We start from the raw sequence: 27,726 nt of genomic DNA, 5'->3' as shown, positions 1-27,726 counted from the left end.
GTTGGAGCCAGCGCGGGTTCTGTGGGGAATTCTTCCCGAAATTCCATTTGCTGTCGACGGTGCTCCCAAATCCAATCCCATATTTATCACCAAACTCATCCCAGAATGTGTTTGGGACATTTGGGAAAATATTTGCAAAGGAGGCAGCCGGAATTCCAGGTGGTTTCCCTCCTTGTTTTTTTAGCACCCTCTGGAATTCACTCCCTCCACGGGGTTGGAGCCGGTGTGCGACATCCACTGCGAGAAATCCCATTTGCCATCGCCAGCTCTCCCAAACCCAATCCCGCATTTATCCCAGTCAATTGCACAACAGCCAGTTGTCTCAGGAGGTGTTGGGCAGGAGGCAGCCGGAATTCTGGGCAGTTTTCCCTATGGAATTCCGCTCTCTCCGCAGTGTCGGGGTTGGAGCCGGCACGCGACATCCTCTGTGAGAAATCCCGTTTGCCATCTCCGGCTGTCCCAAACCCAATCCCACATTTATTCCCAACCTCAACCCAGTCAATTGCACAACAGCCAGTTGTATCAGGGGGTGTTGGGCAGGAGGCAGCTGGAATTCCAGGCACTTTTCCCTATGGAATTCCGCTCTCTCCGCAGCGTCGGGGTCAGAGCCGGTGCACGACATCCGCTGTGAGAAATCCCATTTGCCATCGCCGGCTGTCCCAAACCCAATCCCACATTTATTCCCAACCTCAACCCAGTCAATTGCACAACAACCAGTTGTCTCAGGGGGTGTTGGGCAGGGGGGCAGCTGGAATTCCGGGCGGTTTTCCCTATGGAATTCCGCTCTCTCCGCATCATCAGGGTCATAGCTGGTGCACGACGTCCACTGCGAGAAATCCCATTTGCCATCTCCGGCTGTCCCAAACTCAATCCCACATTTGTCCTCAACCTCATCCCAGTCAATTGCACAGCAGCCAGTTGTCTCAGGGGGTGTTGGGCAGGAGGCAGCCGGAATTCCAGGCAGTTTTCCCTATGGAATTCCGCTCTCTCCTCAGCGTCGGGGTCAGAGCCGGCGCGCGACATCCGCTGCGAGAAATCCCGTTTGCCATCTCCGGCTGTCCCAAACCCAATCCCACATTTCTCCCAGTCAATTACACAACAGTTAATTGTCTTGGCGGGGCTGAGAGGGTGGCACTGTTTGCGCAGCCGGAATTCCGGGCGGTCCTCCCTCTGGAATTCCGCTCTCTCCGCAGCGTCGGGGTCGGAGCCAGCGCGCGACATCCGCTGCGAGTTCTGCGGGGAGTTCTTCGAGAACCGGAAAGGTCTGTCCAGCCACGCGCGCTCCCACCTGCGCCAGATGGGGGTCACCGAGTGGTCCGTCAACGGCTCCCCCATCGACACCCTCCGGGAGATCCTCAGGAAGAAATCCAAGCCCTGCCTCATCAAGAAGGAGCCGCTGGCCCCGGGCCTGGAGCCGCCCAAGCCGCTGGGGGAGGACGGGATGGATCCCAAGGCGCCGGCTCCGGCCGGGAAGGTGCTGCAGGGGCTGTCCCTGGCCCCGCTGGGCGGGAGGCCGGGCAAGCCGGGGGCCGGGGGGGCCCTGGCGCTGACGCCCCTGGGATCCAAAGCTCCCGGAGCCTTCCTGGCTCCCAAGCGGCCGCTTCCTGACGACCGGCTGGGCCCCCACGGGGAATCCAAGCACAAGGCCTTCGGCCCCCCCGAGCTGTCCTTCAAGGCCAAGGCTCTGCACGACAAGGCCTGTGAGTGAAGGGGGATCTGGGGGCATTCCTGGGATTGGATTGTCGGGATGGGGAGTGTGGAGAGGGAAGGGGAGGTTTGGGATCGGGGTAACCCTGGACTGAGTGAGCCTCTTGAGGTGGGGGGTTCCCTCTATCAACTGGTCCCCAGCGGGACCAGGGGTGATGGCAGAGTTGGAAAACTGGGAATTTCGATCCCATGGAGGATTCTAAATACCATCCCTGATTCCCGTGACCCTGCAGCCCTGTAATTTATCCCCCAGTGTCGGAGGCGTGCTGCGAGCTGTGCGGGCTGTACTTCTCTCCCATATTCCCTAACCCATATCCTGTGTAATTCCCAGTATTCCCTGTAATTTTCCCTGCAGCCTCCGAGGCGTGCTGCGAGCTGTGCGGGCTGTACTTCTGTCCCATATTCCCTGTAATTCCCATTATTCCCTGTAATTTATCCTCCAGCATCTGAGGCGTGCTGTGAGCTGTGCGGGCTGTACTTTTCTCCCGTATTCCCTATCCCATATTCCCTATCCCATATTCCCTGTAATTCCCATTATTCCCTGTATTTTATCCCCCAGCGTCCGAGGCGTGCTGCGAGCTGTGCGGGCTGTACTTCTGTCCCATATTCCCTAACCCATATCCCATATTCCCTAACCCGTATCCCATATTCCCTAATCCATATCCCATATTCCGTATCCCATATCCCATATTCCCTGTAATTTATCCCCCAGCGTCCAAGGTGTGCTGCGAGCTGTGCGGGCTGTACTTCTGTCCCATATTCCCTGTAATTCCCGTTTATCCCTGTAATTTATCCTCCAGCCTCCGAGGCGTGCTGCAAGCTGTGCAGGCTGTGCTTCTGTCCCATATTCCCTATCCCATATTCCCTATCCCATATCCCATATTCCCTGTATTTTATACCCCAGTGTCCGAGGCATGCTGCGAACTGTGCGGGCTGTACTTCTGTCCCATATTCCCTATCCCATATCCCATATTCCTATCCCTATCCCATATTCCCTGTAATTCCTGCAGCGTCCGAGGCGTGCTGCGAGCTGTGTGGGCTGTACTTCTGTCCCATATTCCCTGTAATTCCAGTTATTCCCTGTAATTCCTGCAGCCTCCGAGGCGTGCTGCGAGCTGTGCGGGCTGTACTTCTGTCCCATATTCCCTATCCCATATCCCATATTCCCTGTAATTCCTGCAGCCTCCGAGGCGTGCTGCGAGCTGTGCGGGCTGTACTTCTGTCCCATATTCCCTGTAATTCCCATTATTCCCTGTAATTTATCCTCCAGCCTCCGAGGCGTGCTGCAAGCTGTGCGGGCTGTACTTCTGTCCCATATTCCCTATCCCATATCCCATATTCCCTATCCCATATTCCCTGTATTTTATCCCCCAGCCTCCGAGGCGTGCTGCGAGCTGTGCGGGCTGTACTTCTGTCCCATATTCCCTGTAATTCCCGGTATTCCCTGTAATTCCTGCAGCCTCTGAGGCGTGCTGCGAGCTGTGCGGGCTGTACTTCTGTCCCATATTCCCTATCCCATATTCCCTGTAATTCCCGTTATTCCCTGTATTTTATCCCCCAGCCTCCGAGGCGTGCTGCGAGCTGTGCGGGCTGTACTTTTCTCCCATATTTCCTATCCCATATCCCAAATTCCCTGTAATTTATCCCCCAGCCTCCGAGGCGTGCTGCGAGCTGTGCGGGCTGTACTTCTGTCCCATATTCCCTATCCCATATCCCATATTCCCTGTAATTTATCCCCCAGCCTCCGAGGCGTGCTGCGAGCTGTGCGGGCTGTACTTCTGTCCCATATTTCCTATCCCATTCCCATTATTCCCTGTAATTCCTGCAGCCTCCGAGGCGTGCTGTGAGCTGTGCAGGCTGTACTTCTGTCCCATATTCCCTATCCCATATCCCATATTCCCTGTATTTTATCCCCCAGCCTCCGAGGCGTGCTGCGAGCTGTGCGGGCTGTACTTCTGTCCCATATTCCCTATCCCATATCCCATATTCCCTGTAATTTATCCCCCAGCCTCCGAGGCGTGCTGCGAGCTGTGCGGGCTGTACTTCGAGAACCGCAAGGCCCTGGCGAGCCACGCCCGCGCCCACCTGCGCCAGTTCGGGGTCACCGAGTGGTGCGTGAACGGCTCCCCCATCGAGACCCTGCGCGAGTGGATCCGGCACCGCCCGCACAAGGCCGGCGCCTACCGGAGCTACATCCAGGGGGGCCGGCCCTTCTCCAAGAAGTTCCGCAACTCCGCGCACGGCCGGGAGCACCGGGGCGGCCCCCTGGGGCTGCAGCCCGCGGGCGTCACCTTCCTGGGGAAGGGGCTCCCCGGGGAGCTGCCCCACGGCGACCCCGCCAAGATGCTGGACGGGGCGGGAGAGAGGGCCCTGATCACGTCGCCCCTGTCGCTGGTGAAGCTGGAGGAGCACCAGCGCTCCAACATCAGCAGTGAGTGTTGGGAGAGGAGGGGATTCCGGCGGGGGACGGCATGGGGGTGGGAAGAGGGTGGGGAGAATCCCTGTGGGAAGGGCACTGGAGTCTGGGAGAATCCCTGCAGAGGAGGGCACTGGAGTCTAGGAGAATCCCTGAGGAAAGGGCAGTGGGATTTGGGACAATCCTTGCAGGAGAGGGCACTGGAGTCTGGGACAATCCCTACAGGAGAGGACACTGGGCTGTTGGAAAAGGATTGGGACAATCCCTGCAGGAGAGGGCAGTGGGATGTGGGAGAATCCCTGCAGGAGAGGGCACTGGAGTCTGGGAGAATCCCTGCAGGAGGGGACTGGGATTTGGGACAATCCCTGCAGGAAAGGGCACTGGAGTCTGGGAGAATCCTTGCAGGAGGAGGGCACTGGAGTCTGGGAGAATCCCTGCAGAGGAGAGAGGCAGCTGGGGGGGCACTGTCTGGGAAAGAGGACTGGGTGGGAAATCCTGCGGAGGGCTGGAGGAGAGGAAGCACTGGAGTCTGGGACAATCCCTGCACAAGAGGGCACTAGGATCTTGGAGAATCCCTGCAGGAGAGGGCCAGGGATGTGGGAGAATCCTGGAGAAAAATATTCCCTGCAGGAGAGGGCACTGGGGTGTGGGAAAATCCTGAGGGAGAGGGCATGGGACACTGGGAAGAGCCCTGCAGGAGAGGACACTGGGCTGCTGGAAAAGGATTGGGACAATCCCTGCAGGAGAGGGCAGTGGGATGTGGGAGAATCCCTGCAGGAGAGGGCACTGGGGTCTGTGGCACCAGGAGAATCCCAGTCCTAACCCCTCTGCACCTTCCCAGCAGCTCCAGGAGGGAATTTTCTCCTGAGAACTCCCCCTCTCTTCTTCTTCTCCTTCCTCTCCTTCCTCTCCTTCCTCTCCCTCTCAGGGACCCCATTCCCATGTCCAGCACCAGGAAAATCCTTTCTGGTCCTTTCTGCCCATTCCCAACGATTCCAGGGGAAACTTTACCTGAGACCTCCCCATCTCCTCCTCACCCTTTTCCTTCCCTTCTTCTTCTTCCTCTTTCTCCTCCTCCTTCTTCCTCCTCCTCCTCTTCCTTCTCTTTTTCTTCCTCCTTTTCCTCCTCCTTCCTCCTCCTCTTCCTCCTTCTTCCTCTTCTTTCTGCTTCTTCTTCCTTCTCTTTCTCCTCCTCCTTTCTCCTTCTCTTCCTTCTCTTTTTCTTCCTCCTCTTCCTCTTTTTCCTCCTCTTCTTCCTCCTCCTTTTCCTCCCTTTCCTCCTCGTCTTCCTCCTTCTTCCTCCTCTTCCTCTTTCTCCTCTTCTTCTAGTTTTTCTTCTTCCTCTTCCTCCTCCCTCCTCCTCCTCCTCCTCCCTGTCCCATTCCCAGGCAGGGTCAGGGCTGGAAGCGCAATCCGAGCCATGCCGTCGATGCCACCTTCGCCCCACCCCCGCCCTTCCCAAATTCCGCCCTCCAATCCTGGTTTGTGCCTCATCCCAGAGTTTGAGCGGAGGCAGGCGAGGCCCCTGGATGCCGCCCTGCACCGGGAGGAGGAGGGCTCGGAGTTCCAGCAGAAGCTGGAGGAGACGCGGCCGCCGCCGCCGCGGATGCGCCCGGTGCCGTCGCTGGTGCCGCGCCCGCCCCAGACCTCGCTGGTCAAGTTCGTGGGGAACATCTACACCCTCAAGTGCAGGTGGGATCCCTCCCCGCTCCGCAGGGAACCGCTTCCCTCTTTTTTGGGGCGCTTTGAGGCTCTGGGTGTCCCTGTCCCCCCCGTATCCCATCCCTAATTCCCGTTATCCCACAGAATGGGTGTCCCTGTCCCTGTGTCCCTAATCCTGTATCCCATCCCTAATTCCCGTTGTCCCACACAGTGGGTGTCCCTGTTCCTGTGTCCCTAATCCTGTATCCCATCCGGAATTCCCATTCTCCCTCAACCTCTGAGGCTCTGGGTGTCCCTGCATCCTTCTGGATCTCCCTAATCCCGTATCCCATCCCTAATTCCCGTTATCCCACACAGTGGGTGTCCCTGTGCCTGTGTCCCTAATCCTGTATCCCATCCCTAATTCCCGTTATCCCACAGTGGGTGTCCCTGTCCCCCTGGGTGTCCCTGTGTCCCTAATCCTGTATCCCATCCCTAATTCCCATTATCCCTCAGCCTCTGAGGCTCTGGGTGTCCCTGCATCCCTCTGGATGTCCCTAATCCCATATCCCATTCCCTGATCCTGATATTCCCTGGCAGCCTCTGAGTCCTGGGTGTCCCTTTGCCCCCTGGATGTCCCATATCCCATTCCCTGATCCCAGTATTCCCTGGCAGCCTCCGAGCCTCTGGGTATCCCATATCCCATTCCCTGATCCCAACATTCCGTGGCAGCCTCCGAGGCTCTGACCGCCCCCGTGTCCCTCTGTGCGTCCCTGTGTTCCTAATCCCGTATCCCATCCCTAATTCTTGTTCTCCCTCATCCTCCCGAGGCTCTGGCTATCCCTGTATCCCAACCCCAATTCCCAATATTCCCCCAGCTGCCTCATCCCCCTTTGTTTTTGGGGGGTTGGGTGGGGTCTCTCTGCCGTGTGACCCCCCAGGCCGACCACGCTGTGCCCGCAGGTTCTGCGAGGTGGAATTCCAGGGCCCGCTGTCGATCCAGGAGGAGTGGGTGCGGCACCTGCAGCGGCACATCCTGGAAATGAATTTCTCCAAAGCGGATCCGTTGCGGAGCGAGGCCCCCGCGCCCCCCGAGCCCCCCGCCCTGGCCGAGGCTCAGTAGCGCCATCCCAGACCCGGCACGGGGAAAAAGCGGCCGCGGGAGCCGCCGGAACATCCTCACACCCCCCCCCTCCCCACTCCCCGCTCCCACCATCCCGTAGTTTTTGGGAAAGGGGGGAAGAGGGGGCGGGCGGGGCCCGGATGGATCGCTGCCTTCGCCCCTCCGGAGCGTTTTCCCCCCTCCTCGTCCCGGGGATGAGCTGGGGGTGGGGCCACAATCCCGGCCACAAGCACTACATGGATCCCGGATCCCGGATCAGACCCTCGGGAATCCCTCGGGACGCGCGCGGCACTCGCCGGATCGGGGCGGGAACCACTCGATGCCGGGACGGGGCGCGGGGGAGGCCGAACCTTCTCCCCCTTCCCCCCACCTTTCCTCGCTTCCCAAAATCCGTGTTTTTTTAACCCAAAGAACAAAACGGTGTCGCCTTTTCCCGGTGGCGATTCGGGCCGGAGCCGGGGCCGGAGGGAATTCCGGGTGCGTTCCCGGAAAACGCTGTGGATTTTGTACATGACCCCTTCGAGAGTTCCTGTATATTCCAGGTTTTTTTTTTTCCATAGGCGCCGGTCGGGTTTAGTGGCGCGTAGATGTCGGAATCCCTTGGGTTCCGGGGTTGCATGTTCCCAAAATCCCCCTTTTCCCGCACCGAAACGCCGCCGCCTCCCTCCCGCCCTTCCCGCCGCGGCCAAACGAAAATCCCACCGGATTCGCCCTCCTCTTCCCGCTGCTGATTCCCGGGAGTTTCTCCGTGGGGGAGCTCACCAGTGGGAGCTGGGAAATCCCTGGGGAATTCCGGCGTTCCCACCCGGAAGCGGCCGCAGCGGCGCCGGGAGGATTTGGCTCAGTTTCCCCTTTTCCCAAATTTTTTTTCCCGGTTCCACCGTTGCTTTGTTGTTTTTTTTTTTCCCAGTTTTTTTTTTTTTTTTTCCTCGTCCCAGCTCCATAGACCCGACTTTTTTAAACTCTAGACTCGTGTAGAAATAAGGAATATTCATTTTTATTTGGGAATCCCGAAACTTCCGAATTTCGGAAGGAATTTTAACGGATAAATATTTTTTCCTTTTTTTTTTCTTTTTTTTTTTTTTTTTTTTTTATTTCCACTTTTTCGGGACGTTTCTGGTGATTCCTGTACCCGGGAGTGTGGGACGATGGATTAAATTGTTCTGGAAATGAAGCCCGGGGGGAGAGCGGAGTCTCTGGATACCCGGAATGTCGGGATGGGGGGTGGGGATCGGGGTTTGGGGCTGGGATAACGGGGACGTGGATTGGGATGAGGACACAGCTCGTGGGTGTTGGGACCTGGACGTGGTTGTGCCGTGGGATACTGGGAATGCTGGGATCAGGATGCAGCTTTGACCCCAGGCAACGGGACAGTGGGATCGGGACGTGGCCTTGTGACCTGGATTGAGGGGACATGGATTGGGATGAGGCCAATTGGAACCTGGACGTGGCATCGTGACCTGGGATGTGGGAACATGGAATGGGATGGGATGGGATGGGATGAGATGGGATGGGATGGGATGGGATGGGATGGGATGGGATGGGATGGGATGGGATGGGATGGGATGGGATGGAGCCACGTCTCGTGGACACTGGGAGCTGGATTGGCCTCGTGTCCCGGGATCTTGGGACACTGGGCTCAGGATGTGGGACATGGAGCGGGACCAGGCCACGTTTTGAGGGCGTTGGAAGCTGGGAGTGGCTGTGTCCCGGGATGTGGGGACATGGATTGGGATGAGGCCACGTTTTGAGGGTGTTGGAAGCTGGGAGTGGCTGTGTCCTGGGCTGTGTCCCAGGATGTGGGGACATGGATCGGGATGAAGCCGTTTCTCATGGACATCGGGACCCGGATGTGGCCTTGTCCTGGGATTCTGGGACACTGGGGCAGGGATGTGGCCTCGTGACCTGGCCCATGAGGACAGCGGGGTCAGGATGGGGTCGTGTCCCCAGGGAACTGGAGACAGGAGGGTGTGACACGTCCATGTCCCCTGGGAATGGTGACACTGCGGGGGTCGGGATCTGTCGGTCATGAGGACCTGGGGGTGGGGCGGGGCCACTCCCAGGCCCCTCCCACCCCTATGGCCACACCCACAGGTGACACTGGGAGGGGGGAACCCTCGGGTGTCCCCACAAACTCTGGGTGTGTCCCCTTGCGCCACATGTGATGCCACTGACAAGCACAGGCGACACAGTTGACACACACGTGACAAACACGTGATACAGGTGACACATACCTGGCAAACACATGACACACACGTGATACACCTGACAAGCACAGGTGACACAATTGACACACACACGTGACAAACACGTGGCACAGGTGACATGTGACACACCTGATGAACACGTGACACTGGTGACACGCACGTGACAGGTGACACACGTGACACACATGTGACACACACATGACACAGGTGACGTGACACACCTGATGAACACGTGACACAGGTGACACGCACGTGACAGGTGACACACGTGACAGACACGTGACACCGGTGGGTGACCCCGCCCTTCGCCGGGCCCCCACGTGGGGCCGCCCCACACTCTCCGCCCACGGGGCGTGGCTTAGGCGTATCCAGCCAATGGGAGCTGTCTCACGGCCGGGAGGGGCGTGGCCGTCAGCGCCGGGCGCGCCTGCCACGCTATTGGCGTTCAGCCGGCTCAGCCCGCCCCCGCCTCAACCAATCGCAGAGCGGAGTTGGAGCGGTCACGCCCCCTTCTTCAGCTGACACCTCTACCAACCAATCGCCGCGCGGGGGGTGCGGTGAGCGACAGCCAACACCCGCCAATGGGAGGCGCGATCCGCACGGCGCGGGCAGCGGGCCAATGAGCGCGGGGGAGGCGAGGAGGCGCGGCCAATGGGAGCGAGGGGGCGGGGCCCGCGCGCCGCCGTTACCGCCCGGGAAGGAGGAGGCGGCGCCGCCATCATGAGCTACGGTGAGGCGGGGGGGCACCGGGGGGGCCGTGAGGGAGCGGAGGGGCACCGGGACATGGCGGGGGCTCTGAGGGAACAGGGGTCAGGGCTGACTGCGGCACGGCGGGGCACGGGGCGGCGGCGGCCCCGGCGGTGTCCGTGAGGCGGCGGGGGAGGAGCAGGACCCGGCGGGCCGTGAGGGGACGGGGGGACAGCGGGGCTGTGGAGGGCACCGAGGGCGCCCTGAGGGGCCGGGACCCCGCGGGGGGGGATGGAGCGGGGCTGCTGCGGCCCCGGGAGGGTCTCAGAGGGGCCGAGGGGGGGTCGGGACCTGGCGGGGACCGTGAGGGGCTGGGGGGGACACGGAGCGGAGCCCGCGGGAGCCGCCCCCGCCCAGACCCGGCCCGGGAGGAGACTCCGAGCACCGGCCGGGCCCTCCCGGTTCTGACCGGGACCGGGACAGACCCAGTTCCTGATGGGAACGGGACAGGGATAGATCCAATTCCTGATGGGAATGGGACCTGGACAGACCCAATTCCTGATGGGAACGGGACAGACATAGACCCAATTCCTGATGGAACCGGGACAGACCCAATTCCTGATGGGAACGGGACGGGGATAGATCCAATTCCTGATGGGAACAGGACAGACCCAGTTCCTGATGGGAACAGGACAGGGATAGATCCAATTCCTGATGGGAACGGGACAGGGATAGATCCAATTCCTGATGGGAACGGGACAGGGATAGACCCAATTCCTGATGGGAACGGGACAGACATAGACCCAATTCCTGATGGAACCGGGACAGACCCAATTCCTGATGGGAACGGGACGGGGATAGATCCAATTCCTGATGGAACAGGGATAGGGACAGACCCAATTCCTGATGGGAACGGGACAGGGACAGACCCAATTCCTGATGGAACAGGGACAGGGACAGACCCAATTCCTGATGGGAACGGGACAGGAATAGACCCAATTCCTGATGGGAACAGGACAGACCCAGTTCCTGATGGGAACAGGACAGGGATAGATCCAATTCCTGATGGGAACGGGACCTGGACAGACCCAATTCCTGATGGGAACGGGACAGGAACAGACCCAGTTCCTGATGGGAACGGGACAGGGACAGACCCAGTTCCTGATGGGAACGGGACCTGGACAGACCCAATTCCTGATGGGAACGGGACAGGAACAGACCCAATTCCTGATGGGAACGGGACAGGAACAGACCCAATTCCTGATGGGAACGGGACAGGGACAGACCCAGTTCCTGATGGGAACGGGACAGGAATAGACCCAATTCCTGATGGGAACAGGACAGGGATAGACCCAGTTCCTGATGGGAACGGGACAGGGATAGATCCAATTCCTGATGGGAACGGGACAGGGATAGATCCAATTCCTGAGGATAGCTGGGACAGGGACAAGCCCAATTTCTGCCAGAAAGTGGATTTATTTCCCAATCCAGCTCCACTCAGCCCCCCAAAACCCCCAAACCCCCACCCGTCCCGTCCCTCCCCTCTGTGCCCATTTAGTGTCATTTTACCTTTTTTCCCTTTATTTGGCCATTTTAATTCCTTTTCTGGCCCCTGGGGCAGGGATTCACCTCTGTATTCCATGGGAATGTTTGACTGAGGCTGGAGTGGTGGCACACTGGGAAAAAGAGAGGGAAAATTAATTAATTAGCTCATTTTTTGTGATGAGGAGTCACTAATGAAGGACAAAATCCCACCAGGAATCTCCAGGTGACATCAGGTGACAGGACAAGGAAAACCAGGGCAGAGCACTGGAATGTCAGTCCTGGGATGGCAGGAATGGGACAAAACCTCCCCAAAGTGTCCCAATTCCCCCATTTCAGGCAGGAAATTGGACTTTCCCTGTCATTTCCCTTCCACTCCCAAAATTCTCAGCCCTGGGAACCCTTCCCAAAAACTCAGCTTTGAATTCGAACTTAGGGTTTGTTTTTTTGCCCAAAAGGTGCTTTTTTGGGGCCACTGGGGCGACACCAGAGGGCCGATTCCTGCTGGATTTGGTGGAAAACTGGGGGATTTGGGGCTCTGGGACTGTCCCTAATTGCTTTGTGCTCTTTTCTAGGTTATGGGGACTGGAATTCGGGCACGAGCAGAGGCAAGTGCAGGATGTTCCTCCCTCCTCCCCCTCTGGAGCCTTTCCCGGAGCTCCCGGGATGCTCCTGCTCGGTGACGTGGCCCTGACCCCACAGGGCATCTCCCTGTGACCTTTCCCCCCTTTTATCTCCCAAATTCCCCCTGGAGCCAACAGGAAAAGGTGTCACTGGAACAGGAAAACTGTTCTGGGCGAAATATTTGGGGTTTTGGGGGTGGTTTTCCCTCAAAATAAACATTGGAGAGGCAGCAGATCCCAAACTCCCTCTTGGCACTGAGTGAAAGGCCTGAGGGGAGAAAAACCCCAAATTTGAAGATGTTTAAACTGAAAAAAAAAAGCTGGAAATGGGTCTTGGATGTTTTGAGTTGTGGTTATTCCCATCTGGATGGTTATTCCCGTGGGGTTATTCCCATGGGGTTATTCCCAATGGGGTTATTCCCATGGAGTTATTTCCAATGGGGTTATTCCCATGGAGTTATTCCCGTGGGGTTATTCCCAATGGGCTTATTCCCATGGAGTTATTCCCAATGGGGTTATTCCTATGGAGTTATTCCCATGGGGTTATTCCCAATGGGGTTATTCCCATGGGGTTATTCCCATGGGGTTATTCCCATGGGGTTATTCCCAATGGGGTTATTCCCATGGAGTTATTCCCAATGGAGTTATTCCCAATGGGGTTATTCCCAGTGGGGTTATTCCCAATGGGGTTATTCCCATCTGGATGGTTATTCCCATGGGGTTATTCCCATCTGGATGGTTATTCCCATGGGGTTATTCCCAATGGGGTTATTCCCATGGAGTTATTCCCATGGGGTTATTCCCAATGGGGTTATTCCCATCTGGATGGTTATTCCCATGGGGTTATTCCCAATGGGGTTATTCCTATGGGGTTATTCCCACCCAGAGCAGTTGGATGGAGGCTGTACCAGGGGTGTTTTTTTTGGGGGTGATTTATACGAAGAAATCATTCCCTAAAACCTCTCTGAGCTCAAAGGGTTCAAAATTCTGGGTGAATTAAACAGAAAATTGGTGGTTTTTTTTTTTAAAAATGACTTTGGCTTTGCTGGGGGCGTCCAACGGAACCCCTGGGAAGAATCCTGAATCCCGGGTTTTCCCTCCAGGTTACGAGGGCTACAACTACGGCTACGGCTACGGGCAGGACAGCTCGGGAGCAGGGTATGGATACGGAGTGGCCGCCGGCAATTCCTGGGAAATGGGCAGCTCGGACGCCGAGCCGGCCCCCGAGGGCGGCGACGGGCCCGGCAAGATGGGCCACCAGCGGCTGGACGGGGGATCCCACCCCGAGCCCGAGGGCGCACCGGGCGGGCGCTTCGGAGCCGCGGGGGACAGGTGAGTGCAGATCCCCCTTCCCGCCCGCCAGCCCAAACCATTCCATGATCCCGTGGAGTCTCGCCTGGGGACAGGTCTCAGGGGTGACCACAGTGGTTGGGTGGGTGGTTGGACTGGATGATCTAGGAGGTCCCTCCAACCCAAACCATTCCATGATCCTGTAGAGTCTCACCTGGGGACAGCTCTCAGGGGTGACCACAGTGGTGGCTGGGTGGTTGGACTGGATGATCTTGGAGGTCCCTCCAACCCAAACCATTCCATGATCCCGTGGAGTCTCACCTGGGGACAGCTCTCAGAGGTGACCACGGTGGTGGCTGGGTGGTTGGATTGGGTGGTCTTGGAGGTCCCTCCAACCCAAGCCTTTCCATGATCCCGTGGAATCTCACCTCGGGACAGCTCTCAGAGGTGACCACGGTGGTGGCTGGGTGGTTGGATTGGGTGGTCTTGGAGGTCCCTCCAACCTGAACCATTCCATGATCCCATGGAGTCTCACCTGGGGACAGCTCTCAGGGGTGGCAGTGGCAGTGGTGGGTGGGTGGTTGGACTGGGTGAGGTGATCTTGGAGGTCCCTCCAGCCCGACCCATTCCATGATCCCATGGAATCTCACCTGGGGACAGCTCTCAGTGGTGGGTGGGTGATTGGACTGGATGATCTTGGAGGTCCCTCCAACCCGACCCATTCCATGTTCCTGTGGAGTCTCACCTGGGGACGGCTCTCAGGGGTGAGTGGGTGGTTGGATCGTGTGAGTTGATCTTGGAGGTCCCTCCAGCCCGACCCACTCAGTGATCCTGAGGAGTCTCACCTGGGGACAGCTCTCAGGGGTGACCATGGCAGTGGTGGGTGGGTGGTTGGACGGGATGATCTTGGAGGTCCCTCCAACCCAAACCATTCCATGATCCTGTGGAGTCTCACCTGGGGACAGCTCTCAGAGGTGACCACAGTGGTGGGTGGGTGGTTGGACTGGGGTGAGTGATCTTGGAGGTCCCTCCAGCCCAAACCATTCCATGATCCCGTGGAGTGTCACCTGGGGACAGCTTTCAGGGGTGGCAGTGGCAGTGGTGGCTGGGTGGTTGGACGGGTGAGGTGATCTTGGAGGTCCCTCCAACCTGAGCCATTCCATGATCCCATGGAGTCTCACCTGGGGACAGCTCTCAGGGGTGACAGTGGCAGCAGTGAGTGGGTGGTTGGACCGTGTGAGGTGATCTTGGAGGTCCCTCCAACCTGAGCCATTCCATGATCCCGTGGAGTCTCACCTGGGGACAGCTCTCAGGGGTGGGTGGGTGATTGGACTGGATGATCTTGGAGATCTCTCCAACCTGAACCATTCCATGTTCCTGTGGAGTCTCACCTGGGGACAGCTCTCAGGGGTGACCACGGTGGTGGGTGGGTGGTTGGACCGGGTGAGGTGATCTTGGAGGTCCCTCCCGCCCAAACCATTCCATGATCCCATGGAATCTCACCTGGGGACAGCTCTCAGGGGTGACCACAGTGGTGTGTGCTGACCGGGTGTGAGTGGAGTGGTTGGACTGTGTGAGTTGATCTTGGAGGTCCCTCCAGCCCGACCCACTCAGTGATCCTGAGGAGTCTCACCTGGGGACAGCTCTCAGGGGTGGCAGTGGCAGTGGTGGGTGGGTGGTTGGACTGGATGATCTTGGAGGTCCCTCCAACCTGAGCCATTCCATGATCCCGTGGAGTCTCACCTGGGGACAGCTCTCAGGGTGACCACAGTGGTGGGTGGGTGGTTGGATGGGGTGAGGTGACCTTGGAGGTCCCTCCAGCCCAAAACATTCCATGATCCCGTGGAGTGTCACCTGGGGACAGCTTTCAGGAGTGGCAGTGGCAGTGGTGGGTGGGTGGTTGGACGGGGTGAGGTGACCTTGGAGGTCCCTCCAACCTGAACCATTCCATGATCCCATGGAGTCTCACCTGGGGACAGCTCTCAGGGGTGGGTGGGTGGTTGGACTGGGTGATCTTGGAGGTCCCTCCAACCTGAGCCATTCCATGATCCCGTGGAGTCTCACCTGGGGACAGCTCTCAGGGGTGGCTGGGTGATTGGACTGGATGATCTTGGAGATCTCTCCAACCTGAACCATTCCATGATCCTGTGGAGTCTCACCTGGGGACAGGTCTCAGGGGTGACCATGCTGGTGGGTGGGTGGTTGGACCGGGTGAGGTGATCTTGGAGGTCCCTCCAACCCAAACCATTCCATGATCCCATGGAATCTCACCTGGGGACAGCTCTCAGGGTGACCACAGTGGTGGGTGGGTGGTTGGACCGGGTGGGGTGACCTTGGAGGTCCCTCCAGCCTGACCTGCTCAGTGATCCTGTGGAGTCTCACCTGGGGACAGCTCTCAGGGGTGGCAGTGGCAGTGGTGAGTGGGTGGTTGGACCGTGTGAGGTGATCTTGGAGGTCCCTCCAGCCCGACCCCCTGGGTGACCCTGCAGAACCTCAGGGCCGTTTCTGCTGCAGGTACGACCCGTACGAGTCGTACGACTCGAGGTCCTCGGTGAACGACCGCGACTTGTACCGGCCTGGCTACGACTACAACGACTACAACGACTACAATGATTACAACGATTACAATGATTATAATGATTATAACGATTACAATGATTATAACGATTACAACGATTACAATGACTACAACGATTACAACGACTACAACGACTACCCCGACTACCCCGAGTCAGAGCAGGACAACGACGCGTCCTACGAGGGTCCCTACGACGCCTTCTACGGCCCCCGGCGGGAGCAGTTCCAGGGCCGGGCCCGGGACGGCTTCGGGCAGCGGGGCCAGGGCTGGGGCCGGGACGGGCGGCCCCCCAGACCCTCGGGAGCCTCCCCCTACCCCGGGAGGGGCTCCTGGCCCGAGCCCCGCGGGCCCCCCGGCTCCAAACGCCTCCCGTCCCTCTTCTCCCACAACATCCTGCCCGAGCCCGGCGGCTTCCCCGGCCACAGGGGCTTCCCCGGAGGGCGCTGCCCGGGAGGGATGGCCCGGCAGAGGGTCCGGAGGAACTGGAAGATGTGGGACTGGGATTTCAAGGTGAGCAGCAGGGGGGGTTTGGTGGGATTGGCCCCCACAGAGGGTCAGGAGGAACTGGAAGATGTGGGACTGGGATTTCAAGGTGAGCAGCAGGGGGGGTTTGGATTGGAGGGATGGCCCGGCAGAGGGTCCAGAGGAACTGGAAAATGTGGGACTGGGATTTCAAGGTGAGCAGCAGGGGGGGTTTGGTGGGATTGGTCCCCACAGAGGGTCAGGAGGAACTGGAAGATGTGGGACTGGGATTTCAAGGTGAGCAGCAGGGGGGTTTGGATTGGAGGGGGTTGGTGGGATTGGCCCCCCCAGAGGGTCAGGAGGAACTGGAAGATGTGGGACTGGGATTTCAAGGTGAGCAGCAGGGGGGGTTTGGATTGGAGGGGGGTGTGATGGGATGACCCCCCAGAGGGTCAGGAGGAACTGGAAAATGTGGGACTGGGATTTCAAGGTGAGCAGCAGGGGGGTTTTGGAGGGGGATTTGGGCCCCGCTCACCTCGTCCCCAGCACACCCCGAGTGGGGAAGGGCTTGAGAATTCCCTACGAATCCGGAATTCCAGGAGGGCTTGGCTTTGTATCCTGGTGGGGTTTTCCTGGGATGTTTGGAGCTTAAAAAGTGTTGGGTTTGGAGTGTGGGGGGAAGGTTCCTGCAGGGCTTTAGGCCCCAAATTAGGGGATGGAGGGATGAAGGGATGGAGGGATGAAGGGATGAAGGGATGGAGGGATGAAGGGATGAAGGGATGGAGGAATGGGTGCCCTTCCCAGTCAGCCCTGCCCCTCAAGGCCTTGAGGCAGGGAGTTTAAATGAGGAAAATGAAAGTGTTGGCACATTAAAAAGGGAGGAAAATAAGGTGTTGAGGCATTAAAAAGTGAGGAAAATAAGGTGTTGGCACATTAAAGAAAGGAGAACAAGGGATGAACACGTTAAAAAATGAGAATGAGGTATAGACACAGTAAAAAGGAGGAAAATAAGGTGTTAACACATAAGAAAAAAGGAAAATAAGGTATAAACACATTAAAAAATGAGAAGAATAAGGTGTAGACACACTAAAAAAGGAGAAAAGTAAGGTATGAACACGCTGAAAATGAGGAAAAGAAGATATTTCGGGTTGTGGAGGCAGCAGCTCCTCTCACAGGGAATAACCTTGGAGTGTCCTGTGTGGGGATTGGACTGGTTGATCCTCATGGGTTTCCTCCAGCCTGGGATATTCCATGATTTTAGAACTCAGGGAGTGTTTGGATGAGGCTCTCAGGCACAGGGTGGGATTTTGGGGTGCCCTGAGCAGGGGATTGTCCTGACTGACACTCATGGGTTCCCCTCCAGCTGGGGATATGCCCGGATTCCATGATTTTAGAGCTCAGGGAGGGTTTGGACAAGGTTTTCAAGCACAGGGTGGGATTTTGGGGTGCCCTGGGCAGGGATTGGACTGGATGACCCTCGTGGGTTCCCCTCCAGCTCAGGGTGGGATTTTGGAGGATCCTGAGCAGGGATTGGACTGGATGACCCTCGTGGGTTCTCCTCCAGCTCAGGGTGGGATTTTGGGGTGCCCTGAGCAGGGATTGTCCCAACTGACCCTCATGGGTTCCCCTGCAGCTCAGGGTGGGATTTTGGGGTGCCCTGAGCAGGGATTGTCCCGGCTGACCCCTGTAGGTCCCTACAACTCGGGGTGGGATTTTGGGATGCCCTGAGCAGGGGATTGTCCCGGCTGACCCCTGTAGCTCCCTCCAGCTCAGGGTGGGATTCTGGGGTGCCCTGGGCAGGGGATTGTCCCAGCTGACCCCTGTAGCTCCCTCCAGCTCAGGGTGGGATTTTGGGGTGCCCTGGGCAGGGGTTGGACTGGATGACCCTCCTGAGTTCCCCTCCAGCTCAGGGTGGGATTTTGGGGTGCCCTGGGCAGGGGATTGTCCCGGCTGACCCCTGTAGGTCCCTGCAGCTCAGGGTGGGATTTTGGGGTGCCCTGAGCAGGGGATTGTCCCAGCTGACCCCTGTAGGTCCCTGCAGCCGGGTCCAAGCCCCCATCCCAGGATCCCTGACCCCTGTGCCCTGTCCCAGCTGCAGAGGAGGAGGCTGCGCCGGGAGGCTCCGGGCAGGAAGCGGAAGCAGCCGAGCGGTTCGGACGAGCCCGACAGCAAAGCGGCCAAGACGGACGGGTCCGACAACTCCGACTCGGACAACGGTGAGGGGGTGAGGGCACGGCGGCCTCGTGGCCTCCCCAGCCCTGGGGGGGACGATCCCGGCTCCCACTGCCCCGGGGGACGCTCCTGGTGCCGGGGGGGGGACACGAGGTGGGGTCCGAAGGGGCCTCGTGGCGCTCAGGGTGTTGTTCCTTCCAGAGGAGGGGACGGAAGGAGAGTCGGGGGACAAGGAGGAGAAGGAGGGATCCAGAGGGGTAAGGAAAGCTTGGAAACGACTTCAAAAGTGACTTTAAAAATGGCTTTACTGCGGGTCAAAGCTCTGCTTGGAGGTGGTGAGGGCAGATCCCCCCCCCGGGTTGTTCCCAAAGGGAGTTGGGGGGGTGGAGGCTGGAGGAGCTGGGAGGAGTGGATGGAGGTGAAATGCTCCATGGAGGGAAATGTGGGAATTCCAGGGGATTCCCAACCTCCCCCACCATCCACGGCCTCAAAACGCGGTCAAATTCCCATCCCTGAGCGCCTTAATTATGGAAAATCCCCAAAAATCAGTTCCCTGCACCGGATATCCCTGCACTCAGGGATTGGGAGAGGCCAAATCCAAGGGAAGTGGCGCCCTGGGGGGGCAGCAGGGAAAGGTCTGGAGCAGCTCCCAGACCTTCCAGGTGAGTTTAACTTCCCCACCTTTTGTTTTCAGGAAGGGGAAGATGAAGAAGGAAGAGACTCAGAGAAAGGTGAGTTGAGTTCAGCTCCAAAGCTCTTCCTGCAGCGTCACCCCCTCAGTCCGGGGCTCCCACGTTCCAGAGGGGATATCCCAGTAAATCCAAGTGAATCCCATCCTCTGGGAGCAGGGAATGCTGGAAATCCCTGCTAGGGAAGAGCAGGATCCCCAGGCCAGGCCAGGGTGGTGGAGCTGCTGGGAATCAGCTGGGCCCGAGGTTTGACATTGGGGGAGGTTTTTTTTTGGGAGGGGAGCTGGAAAAGATGGAATTTCCCATCTTGGAGAGGTGGGACCGGTGGGAGAAACGCCACAATTCCCAAGAAAAAAAGGAGGAAGGCAGGGAGGAAACCTCCTGGTGGGATCCTCGGTGCATAAACCTGATCCTGGGATGCTCCAGCAGCTCCTCCATCCCAAAAATCCACACCGTAAAGGGGTTTTTCCCAGATCCCAAGTTTATCCTCTTGTCCGTGTTCGCTTCGGGGCTGAAAAGTCCAAGCTTGTGGTGCTTAAAACCAGCAAATCTGTCACTTAATTAGTCCTTAAAACCAGCAAATCCGTCACTAATTAATCCTTAAAACCTCCTTAAAGCGCTCGTTGGGAGCGAGGAAGGGCCGGGAAACCACGCTGGGATTTTCCTGCCTCTCCCACCCACCAACCTCGACCCGGGGCTGCTTTTTTTCGGGAAAAGCCAGTTGGGCTGGAACAAAATTCCTTTGAAATCCCCCTTTTTCCCCCTCCCCTTCCCCCAGGAGGTCTGAGCATCCAGGAGGAAATCAGCCAGATCAAACAGAAACTCCAGGCGGGGAAAAAAACCCAGGACCGGCAAAAGAAGCGGCACCGGGATCGGATGGTGGAGAGGTAACGGCTCCCAGCCCCTTTTTTGGGGAGTATTTCCTTTCTCAGGGATTGTTTCCTCTCTTTAGGGATTGTTTTCCATGTTGGGGTTGGTTTTCTCCTCAAGGATTGGGGGCTGGGTCCGTCCTGTCGTTCCCGGTTGTCCCAGTCTTTGTGTGTCCCTCCTGGAAGCCCCTGGGCTCTTGGAAGATAAAAAACTGGGAAGACCTCTGGGAAACATCCTATAAATTCCTGGAGACCCTGGGCTCTCCTGCCATCCTTCCTTGGAAGATAAAAAACTGGGAAAACCTCTGGGAAACATCCTATAAATTCCTGGAGACCCTGGGCTCTGTCTTCCTTGGAAGATTAAAAAAACCTGGGAAAAGCCCTTGGAAACATCCCATAAAGGCTTGGAGACCCTGGTCTCTCCTGCCACCCTTCCTTGGAAGATAAAAAAACTGGGAAAACCCTTTGGAAACATCCCCTAAAGGCTTGGGAGCTCCCCAGAGTTTCACCTGCTGCCTGTTCAGGGGGATCCAGTGGGAGGGGAGGAGGCAGGACGGGATATTTTGGCTGGAATTTCCCCTCCCTTCCCTCCCCTTCCCGGCAGGATCCAGTTCGTGTGCTCCCTGTGCAAGTACCGGACGTTCTACGATGATGAGATGTCCTCCCACCTGGAGAGCAGATTCCACAGGGAGCACTTCAAGTTCGTGGGAACCAAACTGCCCCAGCAGACGGCGGAGTTCCTGCAGGCCAGTCTGCCTGGGGGGCAGCCCTGGCCTGGCCAAGCTCCTTCCCTTCTGTCCTTCCCTTTCCCTTCTTTTCTTTCCATTCCCTTCTTTTATTTCCATTCCCTTCTTTCCTTCTCTTTCCCTTCTTTTCTTTCCATTCCCTTCTTTTGTTTCCCTTCCCTTCTTTTCTTCCCTTTCCCTTCTTTCCTTCTCTTTCCCTTCTGTCCTTCCCATTCCCTTCTGTCCTTCCCTTTCCCTTCTTTTATTTCCATTCCTTTCTTTCCTTCCCTTCCCTTTCCCTTCTTTCCTTCCCTTTCCCTTTTTTCCTTCCCTTTCCCTTCTTTCCTTCCCTTTCCCTCCTTCCCTTCCCTTTCCTTTCTTCCCTTCCCTTTCCCTTCTGTCCTTCCCTTTCCCTCCTTCCCTTCCCTTCCCATCTTCCCTTTCCCCCTTTCCCTTTCCCTTTCCCTTTCCCTTCTTTCTTCTCCTTCCCTTCTTTCTTCCTTCCCCTTCCCTTCTCCTTTTCCCTTCCCATTCTTCATTTCCCCACAACGTTTATCGTTCCTCATTACTAATTCTTCTGGAGACTCCGTGAATCTCCTGCCCTGGGTGGGCTCCTGGTGGGATCTCTGGGACTTTTGGGATGAGGGCACACCTGGAAGCGTGGGGGGACACCCCCATGAATCAGGAAAACCGTTCCCTGCAGGAATACGTGGCCAACAAAACCAGGAAAACGGAGGAGCGTCGGAAGGGGATCAAGGACATCAACGCGGTGATCCAGCAGATCTACAGGGACCAGGATCTCACCCAGGGTGGGCAGGGGGGCTGCAGAGAGCCCAATATCCCTGGGATATTCCCTGACCCATTCCCAGGCCCATTCCCTGCCCCATTCCCTGACCCATTCCCTGCCCCATTCCCATTCCGCACCCATTCCCTGCCCCATTCCCTGCCCCATTCCCTGCCCCATTCCCTGCCCCATTCCCATTCCCTGCCCCATTCCCTGCCCCATTCCCTGCCCCATTCCCATTCCCTGCCCCATTCCCTGCCCCATTCCCATTCCCTGCCCCATTCCCTTCCCCATTCCCGGGCCCATTCCCATTCCCTGCCCCATTCCCTGCCCCATTCCCTACCCCATTCCCTACCCCATTCCCAGGTCCATTCCCAGGTCCATTCCCAGGTCCATTCCCAGGCCCATTCCCAGGCCCATTCCCTGCCCCATTCCCTGCTCCATTCCTTGCCCCATTCCCATGCCCATTCCCTGCCCCATTCCCTGCCCCATTCCCATTCCCATTCCCAGGCCCATTCCCTGCCCCATTCCCTACCCCATTCCCTGTCCCATTCCCATTCCCTGCCCCATTCCCATTCCCATTCCCTGCCCCATTCCCATTCCCTGCCCCATTCCCAAGCCCATTCCCATTCCCATTCCCTACCCCATTCCCATTCCCTGCCCCATTCCCAAGCCCATTCCCATTCCCTGCCCCATTCCCATTCCCTGCCCCATTTCCATTCCCTGCCCCATTTCCATTCCCTGCCCCATTCCCATTCCCTACCCCATTCCCTGCCCCATTCCCGGTTAATCCGGCTGCCCTGGCATTCCAGAGGTGGGCATGGAGCACTTCCTGAAGAAGGTGGAGGCCGCTCACTGCGCCGCCTGTGACCTGTTCATCCCCATGCAGTTTGGGAGCATCCAGAAGCACCTCAAATCCCTGGATCACAACCACAACCGCAGGGTGAGCGGGAGCAGGGCCTGGGGGGGCCATCCTGGATCCTGGAGGGAGGGCCCTGAATCCCGGGAGAGCTTCTCCTGGATGGTCCCGGGGCTCCAGGGGCTTCATCCGGGGAATCTCTGGGGAATTCTGGGGAATTTGTGTCCCCAGAACCTTTTTCCTGCAGAATCTTCGCTTAATTGTCATGGATTTGTGTCCCCAGAACCTTCTTCCCACATAATCTTTGCCTAGTTTTCATGGATTTGTGTCCCCAGAACCTTTTTCTTGCAGAATCTTTGCCTAGTTTTCATGGATTTGTGTCCCCAGAACCTTTTTTCCCCAGGTTTTTTGCTTAATTTTGATGGATTTGTGTCCCTAGAACCTTTTTCCCACAGAACCTTTGCTTAATTTTGATGGATTTGTGTCCCCAGAACCTTTTTCCCACAGAACCTTTGCTTAATTTTGATGGATTTGTGTCCCCAGAACCTTTTTCCCCCAAAATCTTCGCTTAATTTTCATGGAGTTGTGTCCTCAGAACGTTTTTCCCACAGAATCTTTGATTAATTTTCATGGATTTGTGTCCCCAGAACCTTTTTCCTGCAGAACCTCCAGTGAACTCCGTGTCTTTCCCCCCCATTTCTTGCCAACCAAGCCACCTTTGATCCTTCCCAGCTCCCACACGGGCTGTTATTCCAGCCTTTCCTTGGGAGGGCTGATCCCAGGCGGCTCTTCCCGGTGTAAAACCCCCTCATCCGTCACATTTGGTCCTGGATCCGCTTCCCTGAGGGCATTTTGGTGTCATCTCTCCCAGGCCATGATGGAGCAATCCAAGAAATCCTCTCTGGTGGTGGCCCGGAGCATCCTCAACAACAAACTCATCAGCAAGAAGCTGGAGCGGTACCTGAAGGTGGGAATTGCTGCTGGAATTGTCTTGGAGCTGATCCCTGTGAGGGGGTTTTTGGGGGCTTTTCTGGGAATTGTGGTGGATTCCTGGATGATGCTCGTGGAGTTTCCTGCCCCCTCCTGGAACCTGAGCCCTGCTGATGGGGGGAGTCATGGGATGGGTTGGGTGGGAAGGGACCTTCGGGATCATCCCATTCCCACCCCATTCCAAGGGCAGGGACGCCTTCCACGGCCCAGGTGGCTCCAACCTGGCCTTGGACATTTCCAGGGATGTGCCATCCACAGCTTGTCTGGGAATTCCAGCCCAGGCTCTCACCAGCCAAGGATTCCTCCCCAAAATCCACCTCAATCCCCTCTTTTCCAGGGGGAGGCCATTCCCTGTGTCCTGTCCCTCCATCCCTTGTCCAAACTCTGCTGGAGCCCCTGGAATGTGCTGGAAGGTCTCCCTTGGGATCCCTCCCTGCTCCAGGGGAACATTCCCAGCCCTCCCACCCCATCCCCAGAGCAGAATCCTGGAATCCTGGAATGCTTTGGGTGGGAAAGGACCTGAAAGCTCCTCCCATTCCCATTTAATTCCAAGGGCAGGGACACCTTCCATGGCTCCAACCCGGCCTTGGGTACTCCCAGGGACGGGAGCAGCCACAACTTCTCTGGGAATTCCATCCCATCCCCTCCCAGGGAGGAATTCCCTCCCGGTATCCCCCGCTCAGCTTGGGTTTGTGTTCTGGAGGCAGCAGCTGCTCCGGGAGCTGCTCATTTCCCGCTGGGAGGCTCCGCAGGGTCTGTGCCGTGGGAGGTGTGAATTCCTGCAGCTCATCCGCTCCGGCAGACGGCTGTTTCTGTCTCCTTCCCTCGCCAGGGTGAGAATCCCTTCACGGATGATCCGGAGGAAAAGGAGGAGCACGAGGAAGGGGAAGGGGGAGCCGGCGGGAACGCGGAGGAGGGAGCGGCGGAAGGAGCGGAGGAGAACAAGGACGAGGAGGGAAACCCCGAGGAGGAGGAGGAGGAGGAGAACCCGGAGGGGGAAAACCCCGAGGAGGAGAACAAGGATCCCGAGGAGAATCCCAAAAAAGAAGGGGAGGGAGAGGAAACGGGGCCAGAGACAGAGCGGGAGCCCCGGGCACAGACAGAGCCGGACAACGTGGAGCTGAACTCCCCGGATCCGGAGGAGCCCATCCCTGGGGAAGAGCAGCAGGAGCAGGAGGAGGAGCAGGAGGAGCAGGAGGAGGGAATCCAGGAAGCCCCTGCGGCCCCAGAGGACGAGGCCGTGGAATGACCCCGCGGGGGAAGGACCCGACGTGCGTGTTGGATGCTCCGGAACCCGCCGTGTCCGTGGATGTTTCCCCTTCTCGTCCCGCCCGACCCGCGGGGCCGGGGGAGCCTTTTTTCCCTGGAAAGTGATATTAATTATTATTATTAATTATTATTTTGGGGGTTTTTTTTGGGGGGGAACTAGAGGATTTTTTTGTACCGAATCTCCACGTTTAGTCGCTAGTTTCGTGCGGTCTCTGTTCGTAGGTGGCTTTGTAGGAGATTTTTCCTTTGGAGCATGTGTGGAAGCCGGAGCCGCTCCGGAGCCTCCTCCCCTGGTGATGGCTTCGTGTCCGTGTCCAGCAGAGCTGTCCCCTCGGCCTGGCCGGCTGGGAACATCCACGTTTCCCTTCCAGGGGGGTTTTCCGTGGCTTCCTGTGCCTGTGGACGGCCCCGTTCCCGATGTTTTCCCGGCCCTCCTCCCGCGGAGCGAAGCGTTCGGTGGTTGTTGACGTCGTGTTGTTTGTAAAACGGTTCCGTTTCCCCAGGTCGATGTGTCGGTGGGTGGAGATAAAAAAAGGACTTATCCCGAGTTTACCCACGGCTCTGCCTGAGTTCCTGGTGCTCCAGGAAAAGCCTGGGAGAGGCTGGAGCCGCTCCACGATCCCGTGTTTCCTGGGTCGTTTGGCTTCCTGGAGTTGTGGATCCTCCTCCCTGAAACGAGGGATGAACGTGGGAATGGGTTTCCATGGCACCCTGCAGGTTGTTCCAGCCCGGGGAGACGGAGCTGGGAGCGTTCCTGCGGGATGGGGTGATGGACACGGACGTGTTTCCTCCTGGAATCACCGGCCTTGGAAACCTCCGGCTTGGTGGGAAGGGTTTGTAGGAGGGAAATTCCCCCCACTCTGGGAAGGGGGATCCAGGTGATGATTTCAAAACAAGGTGCTGAGGTTGTTCCCAGATTCCCAGCTTTTCCTCCAGTGTGGATCCCTGGAGGGTTCAGCTGCTCCCAGGAAATCTGGGATGGAGAGAGGGAGGGGATAAGCTCTGTGGTTGGAGCTCCAGGAGGGGTTAACATTCCACTTGGGAGATTTATTATCCATGAAAACAGCCCAGCCCTGGAGATGCCCATCCTGGCATTCCCTGCAGCTCCAATTATCCCTGGGAGAGTCTTTTCCAATCCCAATTAACAGCCCCAGGCACTCATTGCCTCATCGGGGCTCTAAGGAATTTGGCTCCAAGGAATTTGGGTCCTTCCCTGCGGTGGGAACAGCCCAATCCCGACCCCTCTTCTTCCTCCCACTTTTTTCCCTGGGTTTAGTGGAATTTTTTGCCAGTTTTGAGGGGGTTTTCATGTTAATCCCAAACCCTTGGTGGGTGTTGGAACAATCCAGATCCAGGTGCCTCTGTGAGGGTGTCGGGGGTGGGTTTTGGGAGCTTGGAAAATCTTGGAATTGTCATTCCACACCTTTGTGCTTGGAGCCCAAACCTCCCTCAGCTGCTGGTGCCTTGATTCCTTAAAATTCCTGGTTTTCCCCTCCTTCCTTAGGGAGGTTTCCAGGTTCTTCCTGCTTTTTTTTATTCCCATAGAAACCCCCTGATCCAGATTTAACGACCTGGTCCCATCCTGGTGGGAACAGCAGAGCTTGGATGTGTTGGGAGAGTCAAGGATTGATTTTGAAGGGTGGGTTTTGTTAAAGGTTGATTTTGAGGAATCAATGTTTGAATCCAAGCGGATTTTCCCAAAGCATTTTAAGGATTTCAGGTTTAATAAGAAAATGGAGATGCTTTAATGGGGCTGAGCTGCCTTAACCTTCAGTCTTGGATCAATCTTGGATCCTGGAATGGGTCAGATCTCCCTGAGTGTTTTAAAACCCACACAAAATCCCCCTTTATTTGTAATCCAGGGAGTTCCACCTTCCCCTTCCTGCCTTAATTCCTTAATTCCCCCTTCCCACATCCCAGATTTTCCACCACCCTGACCCGACAGCTGAATTTTGGGAAGGGGACCCAGTGAGGGTTGAGTGTCCAACAGGCTCTTTCCCAGCTGGTTTTTTGGGATGAGGCTCCTCCCATCGATCCAGATCCCTCTGGAACTTCCAGCCAGGACCAGGAGGGGCCTTTGGGCCGTTCCCACTCTGGTTGTGACACAGGGAGTGAAAATCTGGGAAGAGCTGCTTGGAATGGATTCCCTGCTGTGAATTTGGGGCACGGCCTGATGGAGCTTCCTTGGGGGTTCCTGGATTTGGGATGGGATATTTCCCTTCTGAAGGGCAGGACAGGGAATGAGGCCTCAGGAGGAGCTGGAATTTGGGGGGTGCTGAGCCTGGAATTTGGGGGTACTGAGCCTGGAATTTGGGGGTGCTGAGCCTGAAATTTGAGGGTGCTGAGTCTGGAATTTGGGGAGTGCTGAGGCTGGAATTTTGGGGGGTGCTGAGCCTGGAATTTGGGGGTGCTGAGCCTGAAATTTGAGGGTGCTGAGCCTGGAATTTGAGGCTCAACCAGCTCCTTGGGAACAGCCAGAATCTCCAAGGGATGCTGAGCCCAGAGCTTGAGGGTGCTGAGCCTGGAAATTGGGGGCCACTGAACCTGGAATTTGGGGGTGCTGAGCCTGGAATTTGGGGGTGCTGAGCCTGGAATTTGGGGGTGCTGAGCCTGGAATTTGGGGGTGCTGAGCCTGGAATTTGGGGCTCACCCAGCTCCTTGGGAATGTTTGGGGCTCAGTGGCTGCCCAGTAACCCCGAACGTTGCTGTGGGTTTGTGTTTTGGGGCAGAATCCTCGGATTTGGCGCAGATCTCGGGGTGCTCATGGAAGTGTGTGTGGCACTGGGGTCCTCCATCGCTGCTCCTCGGGGATGTGGGGGGTGGATTCCAAGGACTCAGTGGGAACCAAACCCCCCCTTGGTGGATCTTGCTCTGCCCACGATGTGCAGGAACATCCAAGCACCTCATCCCTTGGGATTCTGTGGACTGGGAGCACTGGAGGAGTGGGAATCAGCCGGGAAGGGGCTGAAACCCTCTTGTGCCAACTTCCCTGGAAATGCTTTCCCTGGATGAATTATCCCTTAGGAAAACTGAGTGCTGACTCAGCATTCCCAGAGCTGCTCCCAGGGAAGGGTTTTGGGATGCAGGGGCTCC

General features: G+C 57.4%; 3 protein-coding genes across 10 annotated transcripts in view; all 3 read left to right on the top strand.

Moving 5' to 3' along the window:
• WIZ (WIZ zinc finger) overlaps positions 1 to 8,044 on the top strand; it is a 54,850-nt gene extending 46,806 nt beyond the window's left edge. Inside the window, exons 8-11 of one of the 3 annotated variants that reach the window (XM_050337495.1) lie at positions 1,194 to 1,700; positions 3,716 to 4,138; positions 5,623 to 5,815; positions 6,728 to 8,044. In XM_050337495.1, coding sequence (XP_050193452.1) covers positions 1,194 to 1,700; positions 3,716 to 4,138; positions 5,623 to 5,815; positions 6,728 to 6,887 — 1,283 coding nt within the window. In that variant the 3' untranslated portion in view covers positions 6,888 to 8,044. Of the gene's footprint in view, positions 1 to 1,193; positions 1,701 to 3,081; positions 3,327 to 3,715; positions 4,139 to 5,622; positions 5,816 to 6,727 lie in introns of those variants that run through there. The other 2 variants (XM_050337496.1, XM_050337498.1) reach the window with 2 other exon arrangements.
• Positions 8,045 to 9,765: 1,721 nt separating this feature from the next.
• On the top strand, positions 9,766 to 25,185 carry AKAP8L (A-kinase anchoring protein 8 like). 2 transcript variants are annotated; one of them, XM_050337500.1, is made up of 13 exons: positions 9,766 to 9,824; positions 11,899 to 11,931; positions 13,050 to 13,278; positions 15,751 to 16,324; positions 18,375 to 18,492; positions 18,650 to 18,705; positions 19,143 to 19,179; positions 19,916 to 20,024; positions 20,611 to 20,752; positions 21,435 to 21,540; positions 22,328 to 22,458; positions 23,246 to 23,341; positions 24,197 to 25,185. In XM_050337500.1, the coding sequence occupies exons 1-13, from the start codon at positions 9,815 to 9,817 to the stop codon at positions 24,611 to 24,613; spliced, it is 2,058 nt and encodes a 685-aa protein (XP_050193457.1). In that variant the 5' UTR covers positions 9,766 to 9,814; the 3' UTR covers positions 24,614 to 25,185. The 2 variants fall into 2 exon arrangements, with proteins under 2 accessions (XP_050193457.1, XP_050193456.1); XM_050337499.1 differs by having other exon boundaries at positions 18,369 to 18,492.
• A 545-nt stretch (positions 25,186 to 25,730) lies between these two features.
• Positions 25,731 to 27,726, top strand: part of AKAP8 (A-kinase anchoring protein 8) — a 33,214-nt gene continuing 31,218 nt past the window's right edge. For 3 of the 5 annotated variants that reach the window (XR_007631740.1, XR_007631739.1, XM_050337494.1), the window contains exon 1: positions 25,732 to 26,272. Coding sequence is in view for 3 of the 5 variants with exons in the window: in XM_050337494.1 (XP_050193451.1) it covers positions 26,239 to 26,272 (34 nt within the window). In the remaining 2 variants the exon portion in view is untranslated. Of the gene's footprint in view, positions 26,273 to 27,726 lie in introns of all 5 variants that reach the window. The other 2 variants (XM_050337492.1, XM_050337491.1) reach the window with 1 other exon arrangement.

Source organism: Myiozetetes cayanensis, unplaced genomic scaffold (genome assembly GCF_022539395.1).
Source record: "Myiozetetes cayanensis isolate MyiCay16 unplaced genomic scaffold, myiCay2020 scf67, whole genome shotgun sequence".
NCBI lineage: Eukaryota > Metazoa > Chordata > Aves > Passeriformes > Tyrannidae > Myiozetetes > Myiozetetes cayanensis.
Note: the sequence above shows the minus strand (reverse complement) of the source record. Positions and strands in the feature narration are given on the sequence as shown.